At 44.7% G+C, this 26,192-nt stretch overlaps 1 protein-coding gene across 1 annotated transcript; it reads right to left on the minus strand.

Moving 5' to 3' along the window:
- Positions 1 to 13,917: 13,917 nt before the first annotated feature.
- LOC123350340 (butyrophilin subfamily 1 member A1-like) lies at positions 13,918 to 20,738 on the minus strand. The gene is made up of 3 exons (XM_044988866.1): positions 20,672 to 20,738; positions 15,052 to 15,078; positions 13,918 to 14,635 (listed from the first exon to the last, which is right to left on the minus strand). The coding sequence occupies exons 1-3, from the start codon at positions 20,721 to 20,723 to the stop codon at positions 14,109 to 14,111; spliced, it is 606 nt and encodes a 201-aa protein (XP_044844801.1). The 5' UTR covers positions 20,724 to 20,738; the 3' UTR covers positions 13,918 to 14,108.
- Positions 20,739 to 26,192: the final 5,454 nt, after the last annotated feature.

The following is a 26,192-nucleotide window of genomic DNA, read 5'->3' on the forward strand; positions in this document are numbered from 1 at the left end:
ATACCCCTTCCACGGCTCTCTTGGTGACCTCCAGATCACGGTCCGTGCACACTTTTTCCAACTGTGCTTTGGTGTGTTTAGCTGACGTCTCCAGCCCACATCCCTGGTCCTTTCCTGTGTTCTGCTGCCCTTGCCAGAAAAAACAAACAAACAGAAAATAACAAAACGTGACCTTTCCCCCGACCTGTTTCCAACCCTCTCACTTTTGAATCTCTCAGGATCTACATTATCTGGCATGTCAGTGGCTGGAGCGTGATACTTGGTTAACCAATAAATGGAGTGTAGATCCTGCCAACTGTTCCACGGCTGGGAGGTACCTTGCTACCAACCGTCCTTACCATGAATACAGGGCCGCCCGGGACGGGAGCATGTGGGGCAATTTGCCCCAGGCCCCAGGCCCCACAGGGACCCCGCGAGCCCTGGCTGAGAATCCCTTTCCTTACCTGGCGGCGGTCCAGGTCTTCAGTGGCATTTCGACGGCGGGTCCTTCAGTGCTGCCGAAGATGCGGCGCGACTGAAGGGCCCCCTGCTGCCTCCTGAATCCTCTGGGTGGCCCTACATGAACAAGCCTTGTCTGTACCAGGCTGGATCAACTCCCTAACTCTGCCAGCTGTTGCAGACCCCACTGTAATTCAATAAGTTGGCAATAGGCACAGTCCAACACTCGAACCCTCTGAGCATCCCTCTGGAATGTCCAGCCCCTGTTCTACTGGACACTCACAGCATTCATAGGTTTACTGCTTCTCAAGAGACAGTACACCCCAGCTTTCCAGTTATCCCTCAGATCGCCACTCCTTTTAACACACAGCACTTTGATGTGTCTCTAGTGAAATCAAGTAAAAGTTAATTTAGCAGAACAGAGATTCAAGTGGTAGCAAATAGTATTGGAAACAAATGGTTACATAGAAAACAAATGATAACATGCTCCCTAGAGTCTAGAGTGATTTAACTAGATACTTTTCTATCTTCCAGACCAATGTTCACCCCAGTGACTCTCTTGCATTTCACATCCAGGTTTGGCTGGGATCCTCTGTTCATGAGACAAGTGCATTGTTAGCCTGATTTGAGGGTACCAAAAAGCAGTGCCCCTAATTTTATTTTTACACTCCCTGCAGAGTGGCGGGCCACAGCTGGGCCAGGGCAGCGTTCACCTTGAGGGGCTCTGAGGACGCTGTGCAGGGAGAGGGTTCCACTCGCGGCTCCAGCAGGGTGGCTAGAGGTGTGGGGGAAACCCGGGGATGAATCTGGGTGCTCCCAGCCGTTACCTGCTTTCTGCTGTTTTCCAGGCTGCAGCTGGTAGGAGCCGGGCCCCACATGCGCCTCGGTGCTGGCTGCGGGCCGAGTAAGCGCCTGCGGAGCCTGGTTCTACATGCCAGCTGGCCCCGCATCTCGAGACCCAGTGCTGGCCAGCAGCTGCAGTCACCATGAACACCATGGGGCCCAACACGCTGGCCCCACCCCCTCCACAGCCTGCACGCTGTTGGGCACCCGCCCCGCAGGCAATCCTCCCCTCTCCCCCCAGACCCTTCCCCCTGCAACCTGCCCCACAGCGCTCCCCTCTCCACTCATAGAGCCTCCCCTTCCCCCTGCAACCCACCCCGCAACGCTACCCTCTCCCCCCAGACCCTTCCCCCTGCAATCCACCCTGCAGCGCTCCCTTCTTCCACCCACAGAACCTGCCCCTTAGCACCTACCTCTGTGGGCATCCTCTGCAACTGCAGGCCCCGCCACCTCCCTTCACTGAGCCCCACATCAATGCCTGCCTGCGCCCCCCTGCCAACCTGGAGCCACCTCTTCCCCAAGCCCCCTAGATCTGGGCTCTGATCCCCAAAACATTTCCAGATCCATGCGGGGGGAGGGACTCTAGCCCGGTGCAGGAGAGCCAAGGCCATTTATTTTCATTAAATATGTAGAGTGAATAATGAAATTAATAAATGTTCAAGCCGAATGTGTATTAATTCTAATGAACAATGCCAGATTATGCAGTATTCATTTTTGAAAGTTTATAATAAGCGATGCTCTGGGGGGAGGGGAGGAGGAAGTGAGGCGCAAAGTGGAAGTTTCACCTAGGGCGCAAAATACCCTTGCACCAGCCCTGCCTGTAGTGGTAACAGTAGAGAGGCAGATGGTGACAGCAGCCCAGGGGTAAGGAACAGCAACTGGCTGGGTGGCCAGCCAGAGCAAGTGCTCAGATGGCAGAGCAAGCCAGGTGCCTTCTTCCCTGGGTGGGAGGTGAGCTCACACAGATGCACCTCTGAAGCCTGGATCCTCACTGACCAAGAACAGCCACTGTGAGTGGGGTGTGGTGAGAAAGCAGAATTTCCTGGGAGACATAAAAGGCATTTCTCTAACTCATGGGCTCCCCCTGCTGAATTTCTAAAGTCTGCTGTAAACGGTGGAGGTGTGAGTGCTTCTAAAAAAGCATATTTTATAAAATTAGGCAACCCAAACGTAGGACTCCCTACCAGCTCCCCATAAAATTGGGAATCTAGACTTGTGGAACTGAGATTACAGAGCGAGCTATTCACATTAAAGAGACGAACCCCACAGCATCGTCAGTGACCTGACAAAATTACTATTTTTTATTCCTCATTTCGGGTCTCTTTCACATATGGTTTTGCGTACTCATGTTACAAAATAGGTCAACTCACCCATTTTAACTGACATGACATTAAACAGGATTTTTACCTTTAGGGTGGACAAGAAGAGTCATGTTTACAGTAATGCTAGCTGGTTGTGGATGTCTCCCTTGACCCACTAATAAACTTGACTGTCCTTGGGCACATTAAGGACAAATTGTTTAATAATATCCCAGCTAAAATCAGCTATATTTTCGGACATGATGCTTTCCCTCCATTCTAGACTAACTAATTCAGAACTTTGCAGGCTGTGGAGTGTGCCCCATTGTAAATATTTTTTCTGCCTGTTTACACACAAAACAAGCAGCTGCCCAAAGTTAAAGGGGGCTGATAGTTATAACATTATTTTCCTTCAGGTTTCAGCTACGTTTGTTTTTTCTCACTGTGGATTCTGCCATGCTTCCAGAGGGATGAATCTCTGCCATCGGGCCCCCTGCCTGGCTTTAATTGATGTAATTGATTCCTGCTCTGGTCTCTTAGGGCTTTACTATTGGAGTTAATGCACAGCAAACTGGCATGTAAGTCTACAGTTTGTTAGCCTGCTGCACATTAACTGGTGTGGTGGCCCCCACTAAATGCACCAAAATATCTAAGAACAGCCACACTGGTCAGACCAAAGGTCCAGCTAGCCCAGTATCCTGTCTGCTGCCAATGGCCAATGCCAGGTACCTCAGAGGGAATGAACAGAACAGGTAATAATCAAGTGATCCATCCCCTGTCACTCTGTAATACACTTGATGCACTGCTGCGTTTCTGCATCCACGGCAGTGCTGTACTCACCCTTGTAAGTCACTAGGAATTGCAGTGGCACATCCCAGGGCTCTTAGTTCTGCCCCAAGCTACGCCGCTCCATGAATTTGTTCACAGCATATTGTGGGAGAACTTGTCTGTTCTTATCAGGCCCTTGTGGGCATGGGTGGCAAGTTTGTAGAAATTTTGGTGGTGCCCAGAACCCACCCTCCAACTCCGCCCCCACGAACTCTGCCCCCACCTGCCGAAGGCACTGGGAGGGGTTTCGGGGGTGGGGGGAAGTCGGGTGCAGATCCTGGGCTGGGGATTAGGGTGCAGGAGGGGTACAAGGTGCAGGCTTTGGGATGGAGTTTGGGTGCTGGGTGCAGGCTCTGGGCTGGGGCAGGGGGTGGGTGTGCAGGAGAGGGTGAAGGGTGCAAGCTTTGGGATGGAGTTTGGGGTTGGGAAGGGATGTGTGGGAAGGGGGAGGGGGTGAACCTTCAGGGGAGGGAGTTTGAGGATAGGAGGGAATACAGGGGTGAGGGCTGTGGGGCTGAGAATGAGGGATTCATGATGCAGGAGGGGGCTCAGGGTTGGGGCAGAGGATTAGGTGAGGGCTGTGGGGCTGAGAATGAGGGATTCATGATGCAGGAGGGGGTTCAGGGCTGGGGCAGAGGATCAGGGTGCGGGGGGATGAGGGCTCTGGCTGGGGATGAGGGTTTGGGGCATTGGAGAGGCTCAGGGCTAGGGCAGGGTAAGGGCAGCCTGCCTTGCCAATAGGGAAGGGCAGACACTAGGACCCTGGGGCAGCAGACAGCCATTCTGCTGGGAGCCAATCTCTGGCAGCGGAAACAGGCAGGGAAGAGGCTCTCGCTGTTTTCTGTCAGGCAGGGACGCGGCGCGGTGGGTGGGGAGGGGGGGAACACGCGGCGGGGGGGGCAGGCGGGGGCTGGGACCTGCTCCAGGCAGGGAGGCCCGCAGGGGCCGGAGACCGATCCAGGCAGGGCTGGGGGAGAGACCCAGCTCCAAATATTGCTGGAGCCCGGGCACCCGGCCCTGAATATTCCTGAAACCCAGGCACCGCAAATGTATATAACCTGCTGCCCATGCTTGTGGAGATGTGCTCTGAGCCCACCGACTGAGGAAAAAAAAAAGATTTCTGGATGTGGTATCCATTGCAACTGGTGGAAAGACAGGGGTCCTACTCTGGATGACCTGTTCCAGTTGTTTGCATTCATGGCGTTTGGTAACAGCCAGCAGTTATGGGTATAAGACTCTATGAAAGGCATTGTGACAGTGGCTTGTTGCTCAAAGAAGGTGATTGCATGCCTTGGTAAGGAGATGGTGCAGATTGAACATGAACATGGAATAGTGGAGATAGCTATGGATGGTTTAATAGCTGTGGATTCCGTCTGTGCTAACCAGTGGCTCTGGAGCAGGGCCACAAGCTGAGAGTGGTGGGACCACATCATCATGCAGACCGGAGTTGCTCAGCAGTGAGTCTAAGACTTCTCCATGAGGAAGGACACTTCCATTCAGCTGTGTGAGAAGCTCCTCCAACCTTCCAGCACTGGGACATGCAAGTGAGGGAGGTCTTTCCCATGAAGAAGCAGTTGCTGTTGCCATCTGGAAAATGGCTGCTCCAAACTGCTACAGATCCGTGGCTAATCAGTTTGGTGATACCAAGTCAGCTGTTGGTACTGATGATGGACATTTCCAAGGCAATTATTGGTGTGGTTCACCCATGGGTGTTGAAGCTTGTTAATGTCCCCCAAATAATAGTTGTCTTTGAGCAACTAGTCTTCCTGAATTACTATATTGGGTTCATCAAACATGATCTCGCCTGCCCATCTCCCCACCCCCACCATGCCAAGGTGCACATGAATATGTAAATCAGAACTATTAACTATTAACTCAGTTTGCAGGGATTTACTGACCACAGAGAGAGGTTCATGGGCCATCCCTAGTAATTCTGGAGCCTTATGCAGCACACCCCATAGGGAGCAGTGTGGGACCCCAGGCCTCCTTGGGACTGGCTTGGGCGACGGTGGGAACCACCACTCACCAGCGGGGGCTGGGGCAGGGAAGGGGTTAGAGCAGGGGCAGAAAGAGGTGGGGTGGGGCGGAGCAGGGGTGGAGGCCCTGGGGAAGAGGCAGAACAGGAGCTGGTGAAGCCCACTTCATCAGATGCATAGAATGGAACATATAGTAAGAAGATATATATACAGAGAACATGAAAAGTTGGGAGCTAATTAATTAAGATGAGCTATTTCCTCATGTTAAGTATCCTCAGACCTTCTTGTCAACTGTCCGAAATGGGCCATCTTGATTATCACTACAAACATTTTCCCCCCCTCTTGCTGATAATAGCTCATCTTAATTAATTAGCCTCTTAGTGTTGGTAGGGCAACTCCCACCTTTTCATGTTCTCTGTATATATATCTTCTTACTATATGTTCCATTCTATGCATCTGATGAAGTGGGCTGTAATACCACGAAAGCTTAAAGGGGTGGCTGTGTCACTGTTATTTTGGGTAATCCAGCCTATCCCCTAGTGCCCTGACTCACAAAGTCGTACCCTGAGTAAATTCACAGCTTCTCTATCAGTTTGAGAATATTTGCATTCTACAGAGGTGAGAGATCTAGAAGCAAAGGCAATGGGCCTTTCATGCTGGTCTTCCAGCACATATGAAATCACTGCTCCTCTCCATACGGGGAAGTGTCATAAGCTGACTTTATAGGCAAAGATGCATTTTTGGGTGTATGGACCCTTTCAGATGATACAAACTTCTTGGTCCCATCCCACACAGTGTGTGGGCCAACACCATTCTTGTCCAACAGGTCACGTGGAGGATGTGACACTGTTAGGCAAGAACCTACGGTAATTGTGATAGGCTGATAATTTCCTATAATACCCGGAATGAACTTTATTGAACTAATGTCAATGTTACTGAATTAAGATTTATATCTCTGCAGTTCATTGCAGTAACTATGCAAATGTTTGTGCACTAGTCTGGGATTCCTTGGAACTTCAAAGAACTTTTTGGAACTTTTTGGAACAGTGTATGTGAAGTGGATTTCTTAGGAAATCCCTTGGGGTTCTGGAAATACAAATGTTCCCTTCTGATGCCAGCCTTTGAAGCCACCCCTCTGGGAATGTGTGCATAGACTAGTTCAAACTGGATTATGCAGGTACCTAGAGACAAAGGAAGGATTTTGGGCTAAATAACCTGTTTAGACTGACTCAGGGCCTTCTTCCTGATCCTGCACATGGACAGGACCTCTGGCCCACTGAGGGCCCCAGTCCTTAAGGAAGGATTGGAAGGACTTGGTCTAATGTGGCCACATAAGACTGAACACTTATTCTGGGCTGAAGCTGTAACCCATGTACAAGCACATAGGAACCCCCTTGGATGGGGGTTTGAAGGACAGCTTCTGCCAGATTCCACGTTGGAGTTGGGGGTGATTGCTGATAAGCTTATTAGCACATGTGTAACTTATTTTATTGTTTTAATAGGATTTCCCTGTAATGTTTTTTACCTTAACAATAAAGTAAGCTTTCATATAATGGTGTGATACCTTATAACTGTAGCAATTGCACCTAATAACTGTCTCAGAAGAGAAAGCAAGCAAGTGTCCCCTGGCAATCTGTCTGTGCTGGGAAATATACAGTGCAGGCAGAGAACTGTGCAGCCTGAGAATAACCCGGTGAGAAGGGACAGAGACATGTGGGATTCTTTCCAAGTGTGGTGATGGCTGGGGAGCCGGAAGCCTGAGATTGGGTGCCCTTGCTGGGTCACCGAGGGGAAATACAGGTGCAGTTGTCCTGAACTGTAACAGTCATAACTGATCATCCCCACAAAGGGACACAATTGTTACACATCTTGTGGTTGAGGTGCCATAAGGACAGCTTCAACTGTGTACTGTGATTAACACAAGCCATCTGTATTAATGGCATGCCTACTGTATGCACCTGATTCTATAAATATCATATTTCTCCTTGTTTGCTCTAAGCCAGGGGTGGGCAAACTTTTTCGGCTGAAGGCCACATCCGGGTGGGGAAATTGTATGGAGGGCTGGGGCAGGAGGTTGGGGTGCGGAAGGGAGTGCGGGGTGTGGGAGAGGGCTCAGGGCAGGGGATTGGGGCAGAGAAGGAGTGTGAGATGTATGAGGTGGCTCAGAGGGAGTTGGGGGGTGGGGTCCAGGAGGGGTTTGGGCTCCGGCCTGGTGCCGCTTATCTAAAGCGGCTCCGGGGTGGCAGCGGCACACACCAGGCCCAGGGCAGACTCTTTGCATGCCTGCCCTGCCCCCACGCCACACTGTATCGCTCACCACATCCCTGTGTGGCCCCTAGGGGAGGGGAGGCACAGGGTTCCACGTGCGCTGCCCTTGCCACACCTCCAGGTACCTACCCCAAAGCTCCTATTGGCTGCGGTTCCCCGTTCCCAGCCAATGGGAGCTGCAGCGGGGGGTGGTGCCTGGAGGTGAGGGTAGCACACAGAGTCCTCTGCCCCACCTCCCTGTGGGCCCCAGGGATGTGGTGCCAGCTGCTTCTGAGAGCAGCGTGGGGCCTGCGGCACCATGGGGGGCAATCCCATGGGCTGGATCCAAGGCCCTGATGGGCCGTATCCAGCCTGCAGGCCATAGTTTGCCCACCCCTGCTCTAAGCCCACCACTCAGACAACCTCACAGGTACATTGGGAGGTGTTCATGGTGTTCTTTATCACCAGCTCCCATGTCCAGTATATCATCCAACTAACGCTGAGTGCCAGGAATACCCTTTTATTATCATTTATTATCTTGTAAACTAAATTTTGTAGAGATGTTATAACATTCTCAGGAGACACCATGTTGTCATCTGCAAGCTAATACATCTGAAATCCTCTGGTATTGCCCTCATGCTGTAGTTATTGTGAACTGTTCACAGACCTTGATATTTACTGTGTGAGCCTCATTTTGTTGCAGTTTCTACAGGTTTTGTCCTTAAACCAAGAATCAGTTGCACTGAGAGACTGATTTCCAAATGAAAGCACCCAGTCTTTGTGTTAGCACTGACCATGTTGTGCTTTCCGTTTGGCTGCCAGTTTGTTTATTGGTCAGATCACGTGATGTGATTGCAGCTCCATGGAATCTTCAGTAATGGTTTCCACTGACACAGCAAGTTCTAGTGCATGTTATGGGATCCAATGAGCCTCAGTCAATAACTGGTTTTGGATTCCTTCATTTTCCTTATAACACTATAAGGTCATTAATGTCACTATAATGTCATCATCTCAACACGGACAAGTGTACTTAGGAAGGAAGAATCCCATGCACTGCTAAAGGCTGTGGACAGACTGACTAAACAGCAGTTCTGCAGCAAAGGTCCTCGGGATTACAGTGGATGAGAAGCTGGATATGAGTCAGCAGTGTGCCCTTGTTGCCAAGAAGGCTAACAGCATATTGAGCTGCATTAGTAGGAGCATTGCCAGCAGATCGAGGAACTCTATTCGGCACTGGTGAGACTACATCTGGAGTACTGCGTCCAGTTTTGGGCCCCCCACTACAGAAAGGATGTGGACAAATTGGAGACAGTCCAGTGGAGGGCAACAAAACTGATCAGGGGGCTGGGGCACATGAGTTACAAGGAGAGGCTGAGGGAACTGGGCTTGTTTAGTCTGCAGAAGAGAAGAGTGAGGGGGGATTTGATAGCAGCCTTCAACTACCTGAAGGGGGGTTCCAAAGAGGACGAAGCTTGGCTGTTCTGAGTGGTGGCAGATGACAGAACAAGGAGTAATGGCCTCAAGTTGCAGTGAGAGAGGTCTAGGTTGGATATTAGGAAACACTATTTCACTAGGAGAGTGGTGAAGCACTGGAATGTGTTACCTAGGGAGGTGGTGGAATCTCCATCCTTAGAGGTTTCTAAGGTGAGGCTTGACAAAGCCCTGGCTGGGGTGATTTAGTTGGTGTTGGTCCTGATTTGAGCAGGGGGTTAGACTAGATGACCTCCTGAGGTCTCTTCCAACCCTAACCTTCTATGATTCTATGATTTGAACTCTCTCCAAACTGGCCATACTCTGTTAATATCCTTAAATCAACCACATATTTAGGAATTATTTCATTTTCTTTTTTACTTAATTTATAAAATCAGAAATACTCTGCAATCGCCTGTTGGTTTGGCGAGAGGTGATTTTGGAGAATTTCCACAATCTCAGAAAATGAACCTGCTGGTTCACCAGGAGCTGTCAGGCTACATAGCGGGTTATAGGTTTTAGTCCCCATTAGACTCAGTAAAACTTGCACCTTTTGCCGAACACTGATACTATTAGCTATTATACTGTGTTCTACTCTCCCCACAGCTCAGTGGAGGACTGACCCACTTTATCAAACAAGTCAGTTTTCCCCAAACAGCCAGACTTTTACGAACCTTCAATTTTTTTTTTCTGGAATGATCAGTTTTGTCACAGTCCAAGTGGCTGCAGTTTCCCTTTAGTCTAGAACTAAGCAGTTATTCTCTGTTCCACTGTACTCTGGGATTGGGCTTTCCTCCTTGTTACCAATCATTGTGTCGTCTGCTCCTTACAAAGCCAAAATGATATGAAGAAATAACACAGACTCAAAATATTCCAAATAAACAGCGATTTGGTGGGATAATTCACATGGCTGGAGTACTGTCATGGATGGATATAAACTGTTCAGGAAGGACAGGCAGGGCAGAAAAGGTGGGGGAGTTGCATTGTATGCAAGAGAGCAGCATGACTGCTCAGAGCTCCAGTATGAAACTGCAAAAAAACCTGAGAGACTCTGGAGTAAGTTTAGAAGTGTGAGCAACAAGGGTGATGTCGTGGTGGGAGTCTGCTATAGACCATCAGACCAGGGGGATGAGATGGACTAGGCTTTCTTCCAGCAACTAACAGAAGTTGCTAGATCACAGGCCCTGGTTCTCATGGGTAACTTTAATCACCCCGATATCTGCTGAGAGAGCAATACAGCGGTGCATAGACAATCCAGGAAGTTTTTGGAAAGTGTAGGGGCAATTTCCTGGTGCAAGTGCTGGAGGAAACAACTAGGGACAGAGCTCTTCTAGACCTGCTGCTCACAAACCAGGAAGAATTAGTAGGGGAAGCAAAAGTGGATGGGAACCTGGCAGGCGGTGACTAGGAGATGGTCGAGTTCAGGATCCTGACACAAAAAAGAAAGGAAAGCAGCAGAATACGGACCCTGGAATTCAGAAAAGCAGACTTTGACTCCTTCAGGGAACTGATGGGCAGGATCCCCTGGGAGAATAACATGAGGGGGAAAGGAGTCCAGGAGAGCTGGCTGTTTTTTAAAGAATCCTTATTAAGGTTTCAGGAACAAACCATCCCGATGTGTAGAAAGAATAGTAAATATGGCAGGTGACCAGCTTGGCTTAACAGTGAAATCCTTGCTGATCTTAAACGCAAAAAAGAAGCTTACAAGAAGTGGAAGATTGGACAAATGACCAGGGAGGAGTATAAAATATTGCTCAGGCATGCAGGAGTGAAATCAGGAAGGCCAAATCACACTTGGAGTTGCAGCTAGCAAGAGATGTTCAGAGTAACAAGAAGAGTTTCTTCAGGTATGTTAGCAACAAGAAGAAAGTCAAGTAAAGTGTGGGCCCCTTACTGAATGAGGGAGGCAACCTAGTGACAGAGGATGTGGAAAAAGCTAATGTACTCAATGCTGTTTTTGCCTCTGTCTTCACAAACAAGGTCAGCTCCCAGACTGCTGCACTGGGCAGAACAGTATGTGGAGAAGGTGACCAGCCCTCTGTGGAGAAAGAAGTGGTTCGGGACTATTTAGAAAAACTGGACGAGCACAAGTCCATGGGGACGGATGCATTGCATCTGAAGGTGCTAAAGGAGTTGGCGGATGTGATTGCAGAGCCATTGGCCATTATCTTTGAAAACTCATGGCAAACGGTGGAGGTCCCGGATGACTGGAAAAAGGCTAATGTAGTGCCCATCTTTAAAAAAGGGAAGAAGGAGGATCTGGGGAACAACAGGCCAGTCAGCCTCACCTCAGTCCCTGGAAAAATCATGGAGCAGGTCCTCAAGGAATCAATTCTGAAGTACTTACAGGAGAGGAAAGTGATCAGGAACAGTTAGCATGGATTCACCAAGGGCAAGTCATGCCTGACTAACCTAATTGCCTTCTATGATGAGATAACTGGGTCTGTGGATGTGGGGAAAGCAATGGATGTGTTATTCCTTGACTTTAGCAAAGCTTTTGATACGGTCTCCCACAGTATTCTTGCCAGCAAGTTAAAGTAGTATGGGCTGGATGCATGGACTGTAAGGTAGATAGAAAGCTGACTAGATCATCGGGCTCAACAGGTAGTGATCAACGGCTCCATGTCTAGTTGGCAGCCGGTTTAAAGCAGAGTGTCCCAAGGGTCAGTCCTGGGGCCAGTTTTGTTCAATCTCTTCATTAATGATCTGGAGGATGGTGTGGACTGCACTCTCAGCAAGTTTGCAGATGACACTAAACTTGGAGGAGTGGTAGATACACTGGCGGGTAGGGATAGGATACAGAGGGACCTAGACAAATTAGAGGATTGGGCCAAAAGAAACCTGATGAGGTTCAACAAGGACAAGTGCAGAGTCCTGCACTTAGGATGGAAGAATCCCATGCACTGCTACAGACTAGGGACCGAATGGCTGGGCAGCAGTTCGGCAGAAAAGGACCTAGGGGTTACGGTGGACGAAAAGCTGAATATGAGTCAACAGTGTGCCCTTGCTGCCAAGAAGGCTAACGGCATTTTGGGCTGTATAAGATGGGGCATAGCTAGCAGATTGAGAGACGTGATCATTCCCCTCTATTCGACATTGGTGAGGCCTCATCTGGAGTACTGTGTCCCGTTTTGGGCCCTACGCTACAAGAAGGATATGGAAAAATTAGAAAGAGTCCAGTGGAGGGCAACAAAAATGATTAGGGGGCTGGAGCACATGACTTATGAGGAGAGTCTGAAGGAACTGGGATTGTTTAGTCTGCAGAAGAGAAGGATTAGGGGGGATTTGATAACTGCTTTCAACTACCTGAAAGGGGGTTCCAAAGAGGATGGATCTAGATTGTTCTCAGTGGTACTTGATGACAGAACAAGGAGTAATGGTCTCAAGTTGCAGTGGGGGAGGTTTAGGTTGGGTATTAGGAAAAACTTTTTAACTCAGAGAGTGGTGAAGCGCTGGAATGGGTTACTTAGGGAGGTGGTGGAATCTGCTTCATTAGAGGTTTTTAAGGTCAGGCTTGACAAAGCCCTGGCTGGGATGATTTAGTTGGGAATTAGTCCTGCTTTCAGCAGGGGGTTGGACTAGATGACCTTCTTATGTCCCTTCTAACCCTGATATTCTATGATTCTATGATTCCAAATAAAAGAGTTTTCTAAATATACCACAAGGACGCATGGTCTAGGTCAGGGGTCGGCAATCTTTCAGAAGTGGTGTGCCGAGTCTTCATTTGTTCACTTTAATTTAAGGTTTCGTGTGCCAGTAATACATTTTAACATTTTTAGAAGATCTCTTTCTATAAGTCTATAACATATGACTAAACTATTGTTGTATGTAAAGTAAATAAGGTTTTTTAAAATGTTTAAGAAACTTCATTTAAAATTAAATTAAAATGCAGAGCCCCCTCGACCAGTGGCCAGGACCCAGGCAGTGTGAATGCCACTGAAAATCAGCTCACGTGCCGCCTTTGGCACCCATGCCATAGGTTGCCTACCCCTGGTCTAGGTGTACACATATTGCTGCGCCGACTGGTTTCCAGCAGCTTCCAATTCATAGACGATGGTGAACACGAACACAGGGCTCATAGATGATTTAAAGGGATATTACTCTATTTCTATAAACTACACGACTGCTAAATAAATATACTTAGTTTTTAAAAGGTTTTTGGTCAGTATCCTTGGTCACAGTTTCCTGAAAAGAAGATCAAGCAGGTGCCCAGTCTGAGATGGGACCCAAGGGTGGTAAGTGTATGGTATGACCAGGTTACTGTGGTCAGATCCCTGTCTAAGATTGAAGACGCATGAGATCCCACCCTGAGATAGGTAAGGTCAAGAGTCCTCAGGGTGGGAGCTCTCAGGGGGAGTGGGAAGTGTCCGAGGTGCAGCTGCCTTGTAACTATGACAGTAAATCTTGCATGACTGTGTAGAGGGATGTGGGATCTCTTATATTCCCTTTCCCCACTTTGTAGCTACTCAGGCCAGTCACAAGCCCTTAATTTGTTATAAGCTTGGTGATGTTGTGTCTCTGAGATAAAAATGAATGTGTGAGACAGGATGGGTTTTTCCCATTAGTATCCTCCACCCAGCAGCTCCCACTGTGACAGTTACTGTCAGATTTTTTAAGAAGCTCTTCATGCTGAGTAACTGGCAGCTGAACTCTTTAAAATCTTGAAATCTTGAAAACCTAATTTTGGTGCTGATTTCTCTGCAACACTAATATCCTTTCCTTAACAGCCTAATCAAATAACAGTATTTTTCAGCAGCAACAAAGAAGATAATTTGTTGTTGAAAGCAAGTAATTAAGATAGATCACAAAGTACAGAGTAAAAACTACAGTTCACATTTTACTGGAGAGAAACTTGATGTCATAGGTTCATAGCCATAAAATGATTAACAGTGCTGTTCTAGAGATGGCATCACAATAATATAGAGATAAAGTGTAATTCAAATTCATTGCTGAGAAACTTGATTTCAACGATACATAGGGATAAATGAGTGGCAGTGCCACTTTAAGCTCATTCATCTTGTCTTATATAACAAATTATCATTGATGTTTCTTTGTGGGAATTTTTAAAGAATGGATAAACCTCTCCTGAGAATGAACAATCGTTAAATGTGAACAACACAGACCTGTCAGTTACATTGAAAAAGGTCACCTGCCTGTCTTGGTAACTAAGGTAAACTCCAATTTTCTTGGGCTTTTTCTGCACCATGATCCGGGTCCATGGATCTGTTTTTGCCCAATAATCTCTCCCACTCAGACCCAGAGCCCAGAATCCCTCTTTAGGGGACAGAGGAAGTTTTCCTTTTCTCTGTATGGATTTTCTGGCCACTCCCAGGTCCCAGTCAGCACTGCTGATGACATCGACCACCCAGTAGTGTTTTCCAGAGAAGAATCCTTCCGAGCCCAAAACACAGACAGTCGAATCGAACCTCTCTGGAGTTGGTGGAACTTTTTGTGGTTGGGGTTCATGAGTAAATTTCTTATCCCCAGAAATGGAGAGGTTGGGGTGAGCTGTGTCTGGATTAAGAGTGATGTCATCTGCAAAGAGAGAATTTAAGAAACCCTTGTCTAATTGCAGTATAAACTGGAACATGGTAGATATGGCTTGTGGGCCAATTCCTGCTGTCCTTACTCAGGTAAAATGCCTACTGATAATGGGTTTTGTTCTATTCCGACAATTTGGTTACACTGAAATATTTCAGAGATATGATCTTTGATTAAATTTTACACAGAAATAGGAGAGGTCCTGAAATGTTTATCTTATTGATACTCAAAAATATTGTGCCTGATTCTGAGATAAGTTAAATGATTGAAAGAACAGAATGAGTAAGGCCTGATAGGAAATGGAGTAAAGTCCCAGTTGTTATCTCCATAATAGCAATATGTTCTGTTTCTAGTTTTTATAAACTATGAAGATGATTTCTGATTGCCAGGAGAGATGTGAATTCTGTTACCTGCATAGGTGAGAGCCTTTCTCCAATCTGAAATGAAAGTGAGAAACAACAGACATTGAATTCACAGAGGCATCTACTGCCAATTTTCCTCCTTTTAGCAGCACAAATATCCCAGGCTGAGGATAACTGATGATCAAAGTGGGTGAGGTAATATCTTTTACTGGACCAATTTCACCCACCTTGTCTCTCTAATATCCTGGGACCGACATGGCTACAACTACACTGCAGATAACTGAGGCTGTCAGACACAACACAGAGTGATGTACTTGTGCAGAAAAGAGAAAGTAAAACACATTAATGGTACACACACACTGTGGTTATTGTACAATTTTGGGCCCCATATGTGGCTCTCATGGAGTCACCAGTTCCGTCCTTCACTGATACCTCAGTCTCAAGCAGAGGCAACAGACCACAAGAAAATATGTGTGGTGATGCTGGGAATGTGGGGAGCTGCATTATTACTGTCTTGAGCTGCTGTCTTCCCTGTTATGAGAGAGATGAAAATGAGCTACAGAAGCAAGGGAGATAGGCGGAGAGGAATACAAGAGACCCAGCCCTGCTCCCTTCAAATAACCTAGAGGGGAATGTGTTTAAGGGTGGTGAGGGAGGAGAGTGGATGAGATAGAAAAATATCATTGCACAAAGATAACCAAGGTAATCAGATGTTTGTGTGATAATGTTGCACCTCTACTTACTGATATTTCAACTGGGCAACACCTTTCAAAGTCAAATCAACTCAGACCTGCCAGTTCTGTGGGATTTCAGATAACCTCTAATTTGCCAGGTCTATAGGATTTCCCCATAATTCACAGGTTTTCAGATGTTTCTATAGGGTAACCCCACTCTGACTGGCTACCTGCCCAACTCATTTGGCTTATAGCCTATCAGAGCTGCTGCCCATACTGAGAGACAGGCTCTTTCCTCAACAAATGATGAAGGCTTCTCCATTCCTATCTCACTGTACCAAAAAGGTGGGAGTGCTCCTGAAGTCCTCAATCCTTTCACCACTGTGCCTGCAAGGAAGGCACCAATCCATGTGGTCTCTGCTACTCCTCTCCCCTCTCTAGCTCCATCAAGGCCCTTAGGTCAGGAGTGGAAGTGAAGAGATTCCCTCTCTACTAGTCCCCAAAGACATGGAGGTGCACCCCTCAGGCCTGGCCAGTGTTACAGGCATTGGAGAGGCTCCCACACCCTTCAAGCTTTGCAGGAGTGTTTGTCTTGCCCTCCCGAGACCTCAGGGGGACAGGAGGGGGCGGTGGAGAAGACACAATTGATATACTAAAAAATCAGCCAGGGTAATAGAATATTTCATATTTTGAGTGTGGGACTCAGACACATGGTCACTATCTCACAGGACATGATCCTACTGCAATTATTGACATCACTGACAAAATCCAAACCAGACACGTTGTTAGGGCCTAACTCTCTCTATATTCACAGACATGTAAGGAATTATTTGGGGTGAAATTCATCCCTGCACAGAGAGCAAGTGCTAGGACTCTGCAGCACAAGGTACACACCTATGCCCTATTTTGAAGGAATGTGTGGGATATAAGTGACACATAGCCCATTGCACATGAGAGACTTTCACTCAATGGGAGCAGGAATTGATGTGTAGCATTCATCTGTCCAACCTAGCAAATTTTATCAAAATAATATTCTAACAAAAACAAAGATCCCTCAGTTCCCTCATTTCTAACGGTAACAACTTAATTTCTATTTGCATCACTTTTCCACCATGGAATTGAATTAACTTTTGCATTCAAAGAATCAACACACACTTACTCAGTTCTGCTTGGAGTTCATCTGCAAAGAAAAAAAAATTTTTTTAATGCACATACCTCTTGTGAATTTCAGCTGGGTTAGCCAGCAGATATTATATCTCTCCCAAAAAGCTTTGAAACTGATACCTCCCACAAATTATGTTGCAAGTGCCAAATCAGACTCATCCCACTACTGTAAACACCTCAATAAATCCTGTCACTGCAATAAAGGAAATTCTGAATATTGTCACTGCTTTAGAGATGCTACACACTGCCTCTTTCTGGAGTCCAAACACAGGACATGAGATTAATTAAAAGATTATTAGGAAAAAAATATTTTTACTCCCATTACTTCTAACAGTGAGCCCTGCACAGCTCTTTACAGAGGTTTTACTAAAATAGTCAGTTTAATAGAACTATATTGAAGAAGAACCAATTCAAAGCTACTTTTTTCTGCTTTGGTAGTCATCTTTTCTTACATTCAGTGGTGTTTGTGTGTGTAATGGGTTAACAAATACTCACAAATATTACATTGTAACCACTTCCGAAGCCTTCACTATGAAACACCCCACATATTCCACTGTCACACACTCCCAACTGCTATTCCCATGCTCAGTATCCAACCAGACTCATCTGCCAGCCCTGACAGGCCTCTGAATAAACCTCACCCCATGAAGAGGAAAGCCCAAACCTTCTCTCAGCATGGAAGCTCTACAGACTCCTTGTCTTCTCATGGAAACTGCTCTCACAACCCATCACTCCCATCTGCTAAACCCTTTTCATCGACACACTGACAATCATCAATCTCTCTTGTATTCACAGTTCTTGTCCCGCAAAACATATCCTCCAAATATTACGCAACCAGACATCCTCCAAGCCACAGAAGTCAACGGAAATTAACCTTTTTCTGTCTGGATTCTTCCTGAAAAATAAAAAGAAAACCATGTGTTTAACCATGAACTTCCAATTTTGTCTCCATTGCATACAGAAATAATGGAATAACCAAAACCAAGACAAAGTTTGGTAATTTATAAAAAAAATATTGTAAGTACAGAAATAGTAAAATGCACAAATCAAAGCCAATGGTATTGTATACCACTTCAGATTCCTAGATTCCAATGCCAGAAGAGACCATTGTGATTATACATCCTGAATCCTGGGATGAGATAGGTCACAGAACTTTCCTAAAGTAATTCCTAGCGAACCTTGGTAAATTTTTCCAATGCTTAATTACCCTCATCATTAAAATTTTGCTTCTTATTTCCAGTCTGAATTTGTATAGCTTCAGCTTGTAACTCTAGATCATGATAATAGAATCATAGAGTCTCAGGGTTGGAAGGAACCTCAGGAGGTCATCTAGTGCAACCTCCTGCTCAAAGCAGGACCTATCCCCAATTAAATCATCCCAGCCAGGGCTTTGTCAAGCCTGACCTTAAAACCCTCTAAGAAAGGAAAAAACTTTTAAGGAAGGAAAAATGTTATACCTTCCTCTGCTAGACTGAAGAGCCCATTAACAGAGAAAGACATAACATGATCCAATGGAAGTTGAAATTAGACAATGTCAGACTGGAAATTAAAGCTGATTGGGAATGTTTTCTAAGAAATTGTCTTTAGTTGAAAAATGCTGATTCTTCATCACTGAAACTGTTTGAGAAATAGTGTTCTGTTCACTGAAAGAATGAATCAAAAAACTTTTCATAAAAGAAGGTTTGAGTTTTTAAAAACATCCCGAGTGGGGAGGGAGGTTCACCCACCACCCACGGCAATGGGCTTTTAATACATTTCAAAATCTGTATAAGGAGTTTGATATCCTAAAAACAAGCTAGTTTTTTATTTACTAATGCATGGTTTTGGGTTGTTTCTTTTTTTCTCTCTTTTTGAATGTCAGGTATGTTAAATGTTTCCTACACTGTAAAACAAAAATATTTTGAACAATTTCTTTGATACTTTAAAAAAAATCTTCTCATATGAAAGAAACAGATGGGAAAAAATTACATCAACAACAAATGCCCCAGGGTGGATACAAATCCATGATTTTATTTAAAAAAATCAGACTTCTTTAATTTAAATCAGATTTTTTTAAATTTAAATTTAAAACTTTTTCTTTTTTTTCTTTTTCTTTTTTAATGCAAACATATTTATAATTAAATTTCAAGGTGCCAGTCCATGTTGGCTCTGCTACTCTTCTCCCCTCTCTAGCTCAACCAAGTCCCTTAGGTCAGGAGTGGAAGTGAAGAGATTCCCTCTCCAGCAGCCCCCAAAGACATGGAGCTGCATCCCTAATGCCTGGCCAATGTGATTTATTTGGGGTGAAATTCATCCCTGGACAGCGAGCAAGTGTAAGGGGACTGTTGGTTGGCTGGCTCCCAGCACTAAAAGAAAGAGGAAGGTTCGATGGGAAATCAGGACCTGAGACTGACAGTCCCCAGGAACAATGGGGAGAGGCCAATGCTCCAGGTCATCCTGATTGACAGGTCAGGAGGCCAGGGCAAGGGTCCCTTCCTCCGTGTGGGCTGGAATTGCCTGGGTTAGACAGAGTGTGGGATGAGCTAAGGAGAAACCAGGGGCCCCAGCTGAGCTGGGGAGCAGAGCTGTGCCAGTCAGAGGGCCCAGAAAAGCAGCCCAGGGAGCAGATCCTGTGCTGGGAGCAGAGCTGGAGCCCCAGAGCCAGAGACACAGCCCAGGGAAAGCAGATCCTGTGCTGGGAGCAGGGCTTCAGCCACAGAGCCAGAGCGGCTAGAGAAGCAGCCCAGGGTGCTGGAGCCAGAGCAGCAGCATCAGTGCTGAGGCAGAGTGGAGCTGGAGCTAGAACAGTGGAGCTGGGGCAGTCTGGAGCCAGATGTGGTGAGCAACTGCAGCCAGCCAAGGGGAGACCTTGGGCAAAGGGCCCAGTGCAGAAAGACACCCCCAGCCAAGGGTCCTTGCAGGCCAGACTGGGAGGGGGATCTTAACCCGACAGGGGGCTGATGCTGGGAAGAAGGGTCCCACAACCCAAAGCCCAAAGGTGTGTGGCCACCACCAGAGCAAATCTCCATCCCACAGCATCCCTGCAGCACAGCCAGGGCCTGAGAAGGAGGCCTGGGACCTACAAGGAACAGACTTTGAACTGCCCTGACATTCCAGAGACATCATTTGTAGTGTTCCCTGCCACATCCTGGGTGATGTGTTTTCTTAACCTTTCCCCATTCTTCCTTATTCTTTTTTAAATTAATTGCTGATTAAATACATTGTATTTGCTTTAAATTGTATGTAATGATCAGTGGGTCAGGGAAGTGTCCAGTGCCGAGAGAGCACCCCAGTGTGGGGACACCTTAGCCCCTGTCCTAAGTGGCCACAGCAGGGTTGGGGGCCTAGCCCCCCAAGAATCCTGGACCCAGCCTTGTTGGGGTTACAAGGACTCTGCCAGACAGGAGAGTGGAAGGGGAGTCCTCGAGGGTAGGGAGGCCTATGGGTAAAGGAAGTGGGAGCGAGGACTCAGATCCTTTCGCTAGGCCACTTCACCGGGGTAGCACAGAAGCCAGGAAAGTTCCCCACAATAGCGGGACCATTACCCTTGCTTACACAAGCACTAGAACTCTGCAGCACAAGATATACACCTATGCCCTATTTTGAAGGGATATGTGGGATATAAGTGACACATAGCCCATTGCATAGGAGAGACTTATACCCAATGGGAGCAGAAATTGATCTGTAGCATTCATCTGTCCTAGCAAATTTTATGAAAATAATATTCGAACAAAACCAAAGATGCCTCAGTTTCCTTATTTCTAATGGTGAGAACTTCATTTCTATTTGCATCACTTTTCCACCATGGACTTGAATTAACTTTTGCATTCAAAGAATCAACACACACTTACTCAGTTCTGCCTTGAGTTCATCTGCAAAGAAAAAAAAAATTTTAATGCACATACCTTGTGAATTTCAGTTGGGTTAACTAGCAGATATTACGCCTCTCCCAAAAAGCTTTGAATATGATACCTCACACCAATTATGTTGCAAGTGTCCAAACCAGACTCATCCCCTACTGTGAAACACCTCAATAAATACTGTCTCTGCAATAAAGGAAATTTTGAATATTGTCACTGCTTTAGCGATGCTATACACTGCCTCTTTCTGGAGTTCAAACACAAGACATGAGATTAATTAAAAGATTATTAGGAAAAAAATAACAGTGAGCCCTGCACAACTCTTTATGGATGTTTTACTAGTATAGTCAGCTTAATAGAACTGTAGTGAAGAAAAACCAATAAAAAGTTACTTTTTTCTGCTTTGGTAGTCATTTGTGTGTGTGTGTGTGTGCTGTGTGTGTGCAATGGGTTAACAAATACTCACAAATATTACATTGTAACCACTTCCAAAGCCTTCACTATGAAACACCCCACATATTCCACTGTCACCCACTCCCAACTGCTATCCCCATGCTCAGTATCCAACCAGACTCATCTGCCAGCCATGACGCGCCTCTGAATAAACCCCACCCCATGAAGAGGAAATCCCAAACCTTCTCTCAGCATGGAAACTCTACAGACTCCTTGTCTTCTCATGGAAACTGCTCTCACAACCCATCATTCCCATATGCTTGTCTCTTTTCATCAACACACTGACAATCATCAACCTCTCTTGTATTCACAGTTCTTGTCCCCCAAAACATATCCCCCAAATGTCACACAACCAGACATCCTCCAAGCCACAGAAGTCAATGGGACTTAACCGTTTTCTCTCTGAATTCTTCATGAAGAAGAAAAACAAAAAGAAAACCATGTGTTTAACCCCGTACTTCCAATTTTCTCTCCATGGCATACAGAAATAATGTAATAACGAAAACCAAGACAAAGTTTGGTTAGTTATAAAATATTGTAAGTACAAACGTAGTAAAATGAATCAAAGCCAATGGTACTTGTATACCACGGCAGATTCCTAGATTCCAATGCCAGAAGAGACCATTGTGATTATACATTCTGAATCCTGGGATAAGACAGGCCACAGAACTCCCACAAAGTAATTCCTGGAGACCCTTGGTAAATGTTTCCAATGGTTAATTACCCTCAGCATTAAACATTTACTAATTATTTCCAGTCTGAGTTTGTCTAGCTTCAGCTTGTAACCCTAGATCATGTTACACCTTCCTCTGCTAGACTGAAAAGCCATTAGCAGAGAATGGCACAACATGATCCAACGGAAGTTGAAATTAGACAATGTCAGACTGGAAATTAGAGCTGGTTGGGAATGTTTTCAAAGACATGGTCTTCAGTTGAAAAATGCCGATTCTTCAAAACTGAAACTGTTTGAAAAATAGTGTTCTGTTCACTGAAACAATGAATCAAAATGCTTTTAATAAAAGATTGGAGTTTTTTTTTTTAAAATCCCATTTCAATATTTTTGTAATGAGAAGTTTCGAATTTGAATTTTAACATCAAGATTTTTTTTTCATTTAGAATTTTAGGTAATGGTATATAAAAACATTTTAAAAAAGCAAATACTTCAAAATCTAAACAAAACATTTCAAATAATATGTGTTAATTGACTTAAATGGAACTGGGTTGGGCTTTTGGTTTGTGAAACATTTCAAGATTACAACTGTTCATCCTGCTTCAAGATGGGAAAATGTTTTGAAATGTTGAAAATTCTAATGGGACAGGAAAACCAACTCCGTCCTACTACTACTAATAGACTTTTTAAAACAAGGAGACTTTGGTAAAGAGCTGTTTCGCATATGATAAAGTTTGAGAACATTTGTCCTAGTTCTTGTAGGTGAAGCTGGAGGGCATCCCGTGAAAAGGTAAAGAAGGTGTCCCCACCTTCTAACACAGCCCATCACCATTTCATCTTTTGCTAAGCGCAGGAGTGTCTGGTTTTACACGTTCTGATGATGCACATAAGGAATGTACTGAAGCCTTCAGCCCTTTCATCTCAGTGCTCAGCTAGGAAGGAGCCAATCCTTGTTGGCTCTGCTACACGACTCCCCTCTCTTGTTCCACCAAGCCCCAAACACCAGGAATTGTAATGGAAAGACTTCTCACTACCAGCCCTCAAACACATGGGGGAGAGAAGAAGAAATTCCTTCCTGCACCCATCAGGTGAACACCATGGCCAGGGTGACGGGGCTTGGAGGGGCTCCAACACCACTGAAGCCTGACAGAAATGTGTGCCTTTAACTCTCCAGGCCTCAAAGGGGGGTGGATGGTCGATTACTAAAATATATAGGGGGAAAAACAGAAAAAGTAACGGTGTATATTTTGACAGCAGGACATCCCCCCACACTATCTCAAAGGGCACATTGTTACTTTTATTATTAAAGTCAATGACAAATTGCAAATCATATAAATGATGACACAATGTCAGGGCCTCACTCCTCCTATATTCACAAACATCTTATGACTGATTTAGGGTGAAATTCATCCCTGGACAGAGAGAATGACTAGACCTGTGCAGCACAAGGTACACACCTTTGCCCTATTTTAAAGGGCTAGCTGGAATTTAAGTGAAGAATAACCCATTTAACAGGGAAGATTTTTCATCCAATGACAGCAGGAATAGTGCTGTAGAATGGAACTTTTCAACTTTTTCTTTTCAACTCACTCTGATGCTAAAAATCAATGAGGGAAAATACAAAATCTATTTTTCCCTTCAGAAAGCAAACCCAGAATGTGGCAGAGATCGGCTGAAAATTGTTCTCTTCTGTTGAAAAGTCATTTTTTGTTAAAAAATGTTTGGATGCAGGTATTTTTGGCCAGCTGTTGTTTCCAATGTGAATACTCTTGTTTATTAATTCAACATTCATTTGCCGTGGGCAGCTGCACTCTGGCCTGCCCCGGGTGCATGCTGTATGCAATGGGGGGCAGAAAGGGGAATCTCCTATGACTCTTTTACTCTGCTGATTAGCTGAATAGGATCTATCCTAGAATGTGCTGTTGATGAGGTACATACACTGTGGACACCAGAGTCCTGCCCTGTGTGTTCCCAAATGAAGATATAACTTAGATAATTTTTTCACTTCAAGGTCCAAGAAACACAGACAAGGTTTTCATCTCAAGGCCAAAAGACCAGAAACATCAAGACACTTGATCAGGGTCTTTGATAGGCCAAGAGACTACTTACATTTGATCTTAGCTCATAGAGCCTAACCTGTTTAAAAAAGACACTTGCACTTACCCTGACTCTGACTCTCATCAACTCCGGCTCCTGGCAATACATAAAATAATAATAAATAATTCTAATTAATATTAATTAACAATTACATAGACCTGGATATTTTAGTAATGTGTTAAATAAATCTATTTTCTTTGAGGTTTATTTTGAAAAAAAATGAGTATTTAAAAATAACATTGTATATTACCACAGGCATGTGTGTATGGCACTTGTCAGGTAATTAAAAAGACCAGGTCTCTATTATTGGGAGTATGTGCTCATTATTAGACTGAAAATAAAACATAAATAAAAAGTAGTCCATAACAACACTACCACATGGGCCAAGAATGAGATTTGAGGCCAGGATTTTCAGCATGAGCTATAGCAGAAAATCTTTCAGGACACTGCAGCAGTGGATCAGCCACTAAAGTGGGACAAAGTCCCCCCTACACCCCTACTTGTGGCTCCAAGACCATGGTGCTAGCTATATGAGACAATGTAACAAGCAACTACTCAGTGGGGCACTTTGTCCCCCTCTAGTGGTGGCTGGCTTGCATAAAGAGCTTTCAGTGTAGAGCTGGGTGAATAATGAATTTTGTGGATTAGAAAAAATCCAGAAAAACAATCTGTTTCAATTCAAATAAAAAATATTGTTTTTGTCAATAAAAAAAATTGAAAAAATGTCAGATTGAATTAACCAAACTGCCTCTTTTGACACAAACTGATTTTTTTCTTGAGTTTTTCTTTTTCATTCAGCCATTTATGATGTTCTTTTACCATTTTTTTATTGGCCAAACTTGGAAACAAAATAGCATTTCAAATCAGAAAGATGAAATGAAATATTTTGAAATACAACACTCAAAACAAATCATTTCAAATCTTTTGAAAATTTTCTCCCCAACTGAAACTATTGATGGAATGCAATGCAATTTTGGCAAATAGTTTCAGACTCCAAAGAATTCATTTTTGGGCAACAGCAATATATATACATATGGTTTTCTTTTTAAGGAAGATTCCAGAAAAAAAAAAGGTTTATATATATATATAAACATGTATATATACATCTTTTTCTTTCTGGAGTCTTCCTTAAAAAGAAAACCATGTGATTAACCCTGTACTTCCAATTTTGTCTCCATAGCTTACAGAAAGAATGTAATAACCAAAACCAAGACAAAGTTTGGTAATTTATAAAAAAAAATATTGTAAGTAAAGAAATAGTAAAATGCAAGAATCAAAGCCAATGGTACTTGTATACCATGGCAGATTCCTAGATTCCAATGCCAGAAGAGACCACTGTGATTATATATCCTGAATTCTGGGACAAGACAAGTCACAGAACTTCCCTAAGGTAATTCCTAGAGACCCTTGGTAAATGTTTCCAATGGTTAATTACACTAATCATTAAAAATGTACTAATTATTTCCAGTCTGAATTTGTCTAGCTTTAGCTTGTAACCCTAGATCATGTTATACCTTCCTCTGCCAGACTGAAGAGCCCACTAGCAGAGAATGGCACAACATGATCCAATGGAAGTTGAAATTAGACAATCTCAGACTGGAAATTAGAGCTGGTTGGGAATGTTTTTAAAGAAATTATCTTTAGTTGAAAAATGCTGATTCTTCAAAACTGAAACTGTTTGAGAAATAGTGTTATGTTCACTGAAACAATGAATCAAAAATCTTTTCATTTAAAAACATACCATTTCATCATTTTTGTAATGAGAATGTTTTAATTTGAATTTTCACATCAAGAGATTTTTTGTTTAGAAATGTATGTAAATGTACATATAAAACAAATTTTAAAAAGGGAAAAAACTTCAAAATCTGAACAAAACATTGCAAAGTAATTGACTGAAACTGAATTGGGTTGGGATAGGAGGCTTTTGGTTTTTGAAACATTTCATGATTTCAACTGTTCATCCCACTTCAGGATCGGAAAATGTTTTGAAATGTTGAAAATTCTAACGGGACAGGAAAGCCAACCCAGCCCTTATACCACTAATAGCATTTTTAAAACGAGGATTTTAAAAAGAGCTGTTTGGCATATGATAAAGTTTGAAAACATTTGTCCTAGCTCTTGTAAGGTGAGGCTGGAGGGCATCCCATGAAAAGGAAAAGACTGTGTCTCCACCTTCTAACACAGCCCATCACCTTTTCATCTATTGCTAGGAGCAGGAGTGTCTGGTTTTACATGTTCTGATGATGCACATAAGGAATGTGCCGATTCCTTCAGCCTCTTCACGTCAGTTCT

This window comes from Mauremys mutica, chromosome 15, assembly GCF_020497125.1.
Source record: "Mauremys mutica isolate MM-2020 ecotype Southern chromosome 15, ASM2049712v1, whole genome shotgun sequence".
NCBI lineage: Eukaryota > Metazoa > Chordata > Testudines > Geoemydidae > Mauremys > Mauremys mutica.

What these genes read in the sequence shown, in the direction of transcription:
- LOC123350340 (XM_044988866.1), bottom strand. Translation starts at nt 20,723, where the DNA reads ATGTGCATTAAAATTTTTTTTTTCTTTGCAGATGAACTCAAGGCAGAA. An exon ending in TGAACTCAAGGCAGAACTGA is followed by an intron (nt 15,079 to 20,671) that starts GTAAGTGTGTGT and finishes CTTTCATTTCAG; the next exon opens with ATTGGAGAAAGGCTCTCACC. An exon ending in AAAGGCTCTCACCTATGCAG is followed by an intron (nt 14,636 to 15,051) that starts GTAACAGAATTC and finishes CTCTCTTTGCAG; the next exon opens with ATGACATCACTCTTAATCCA.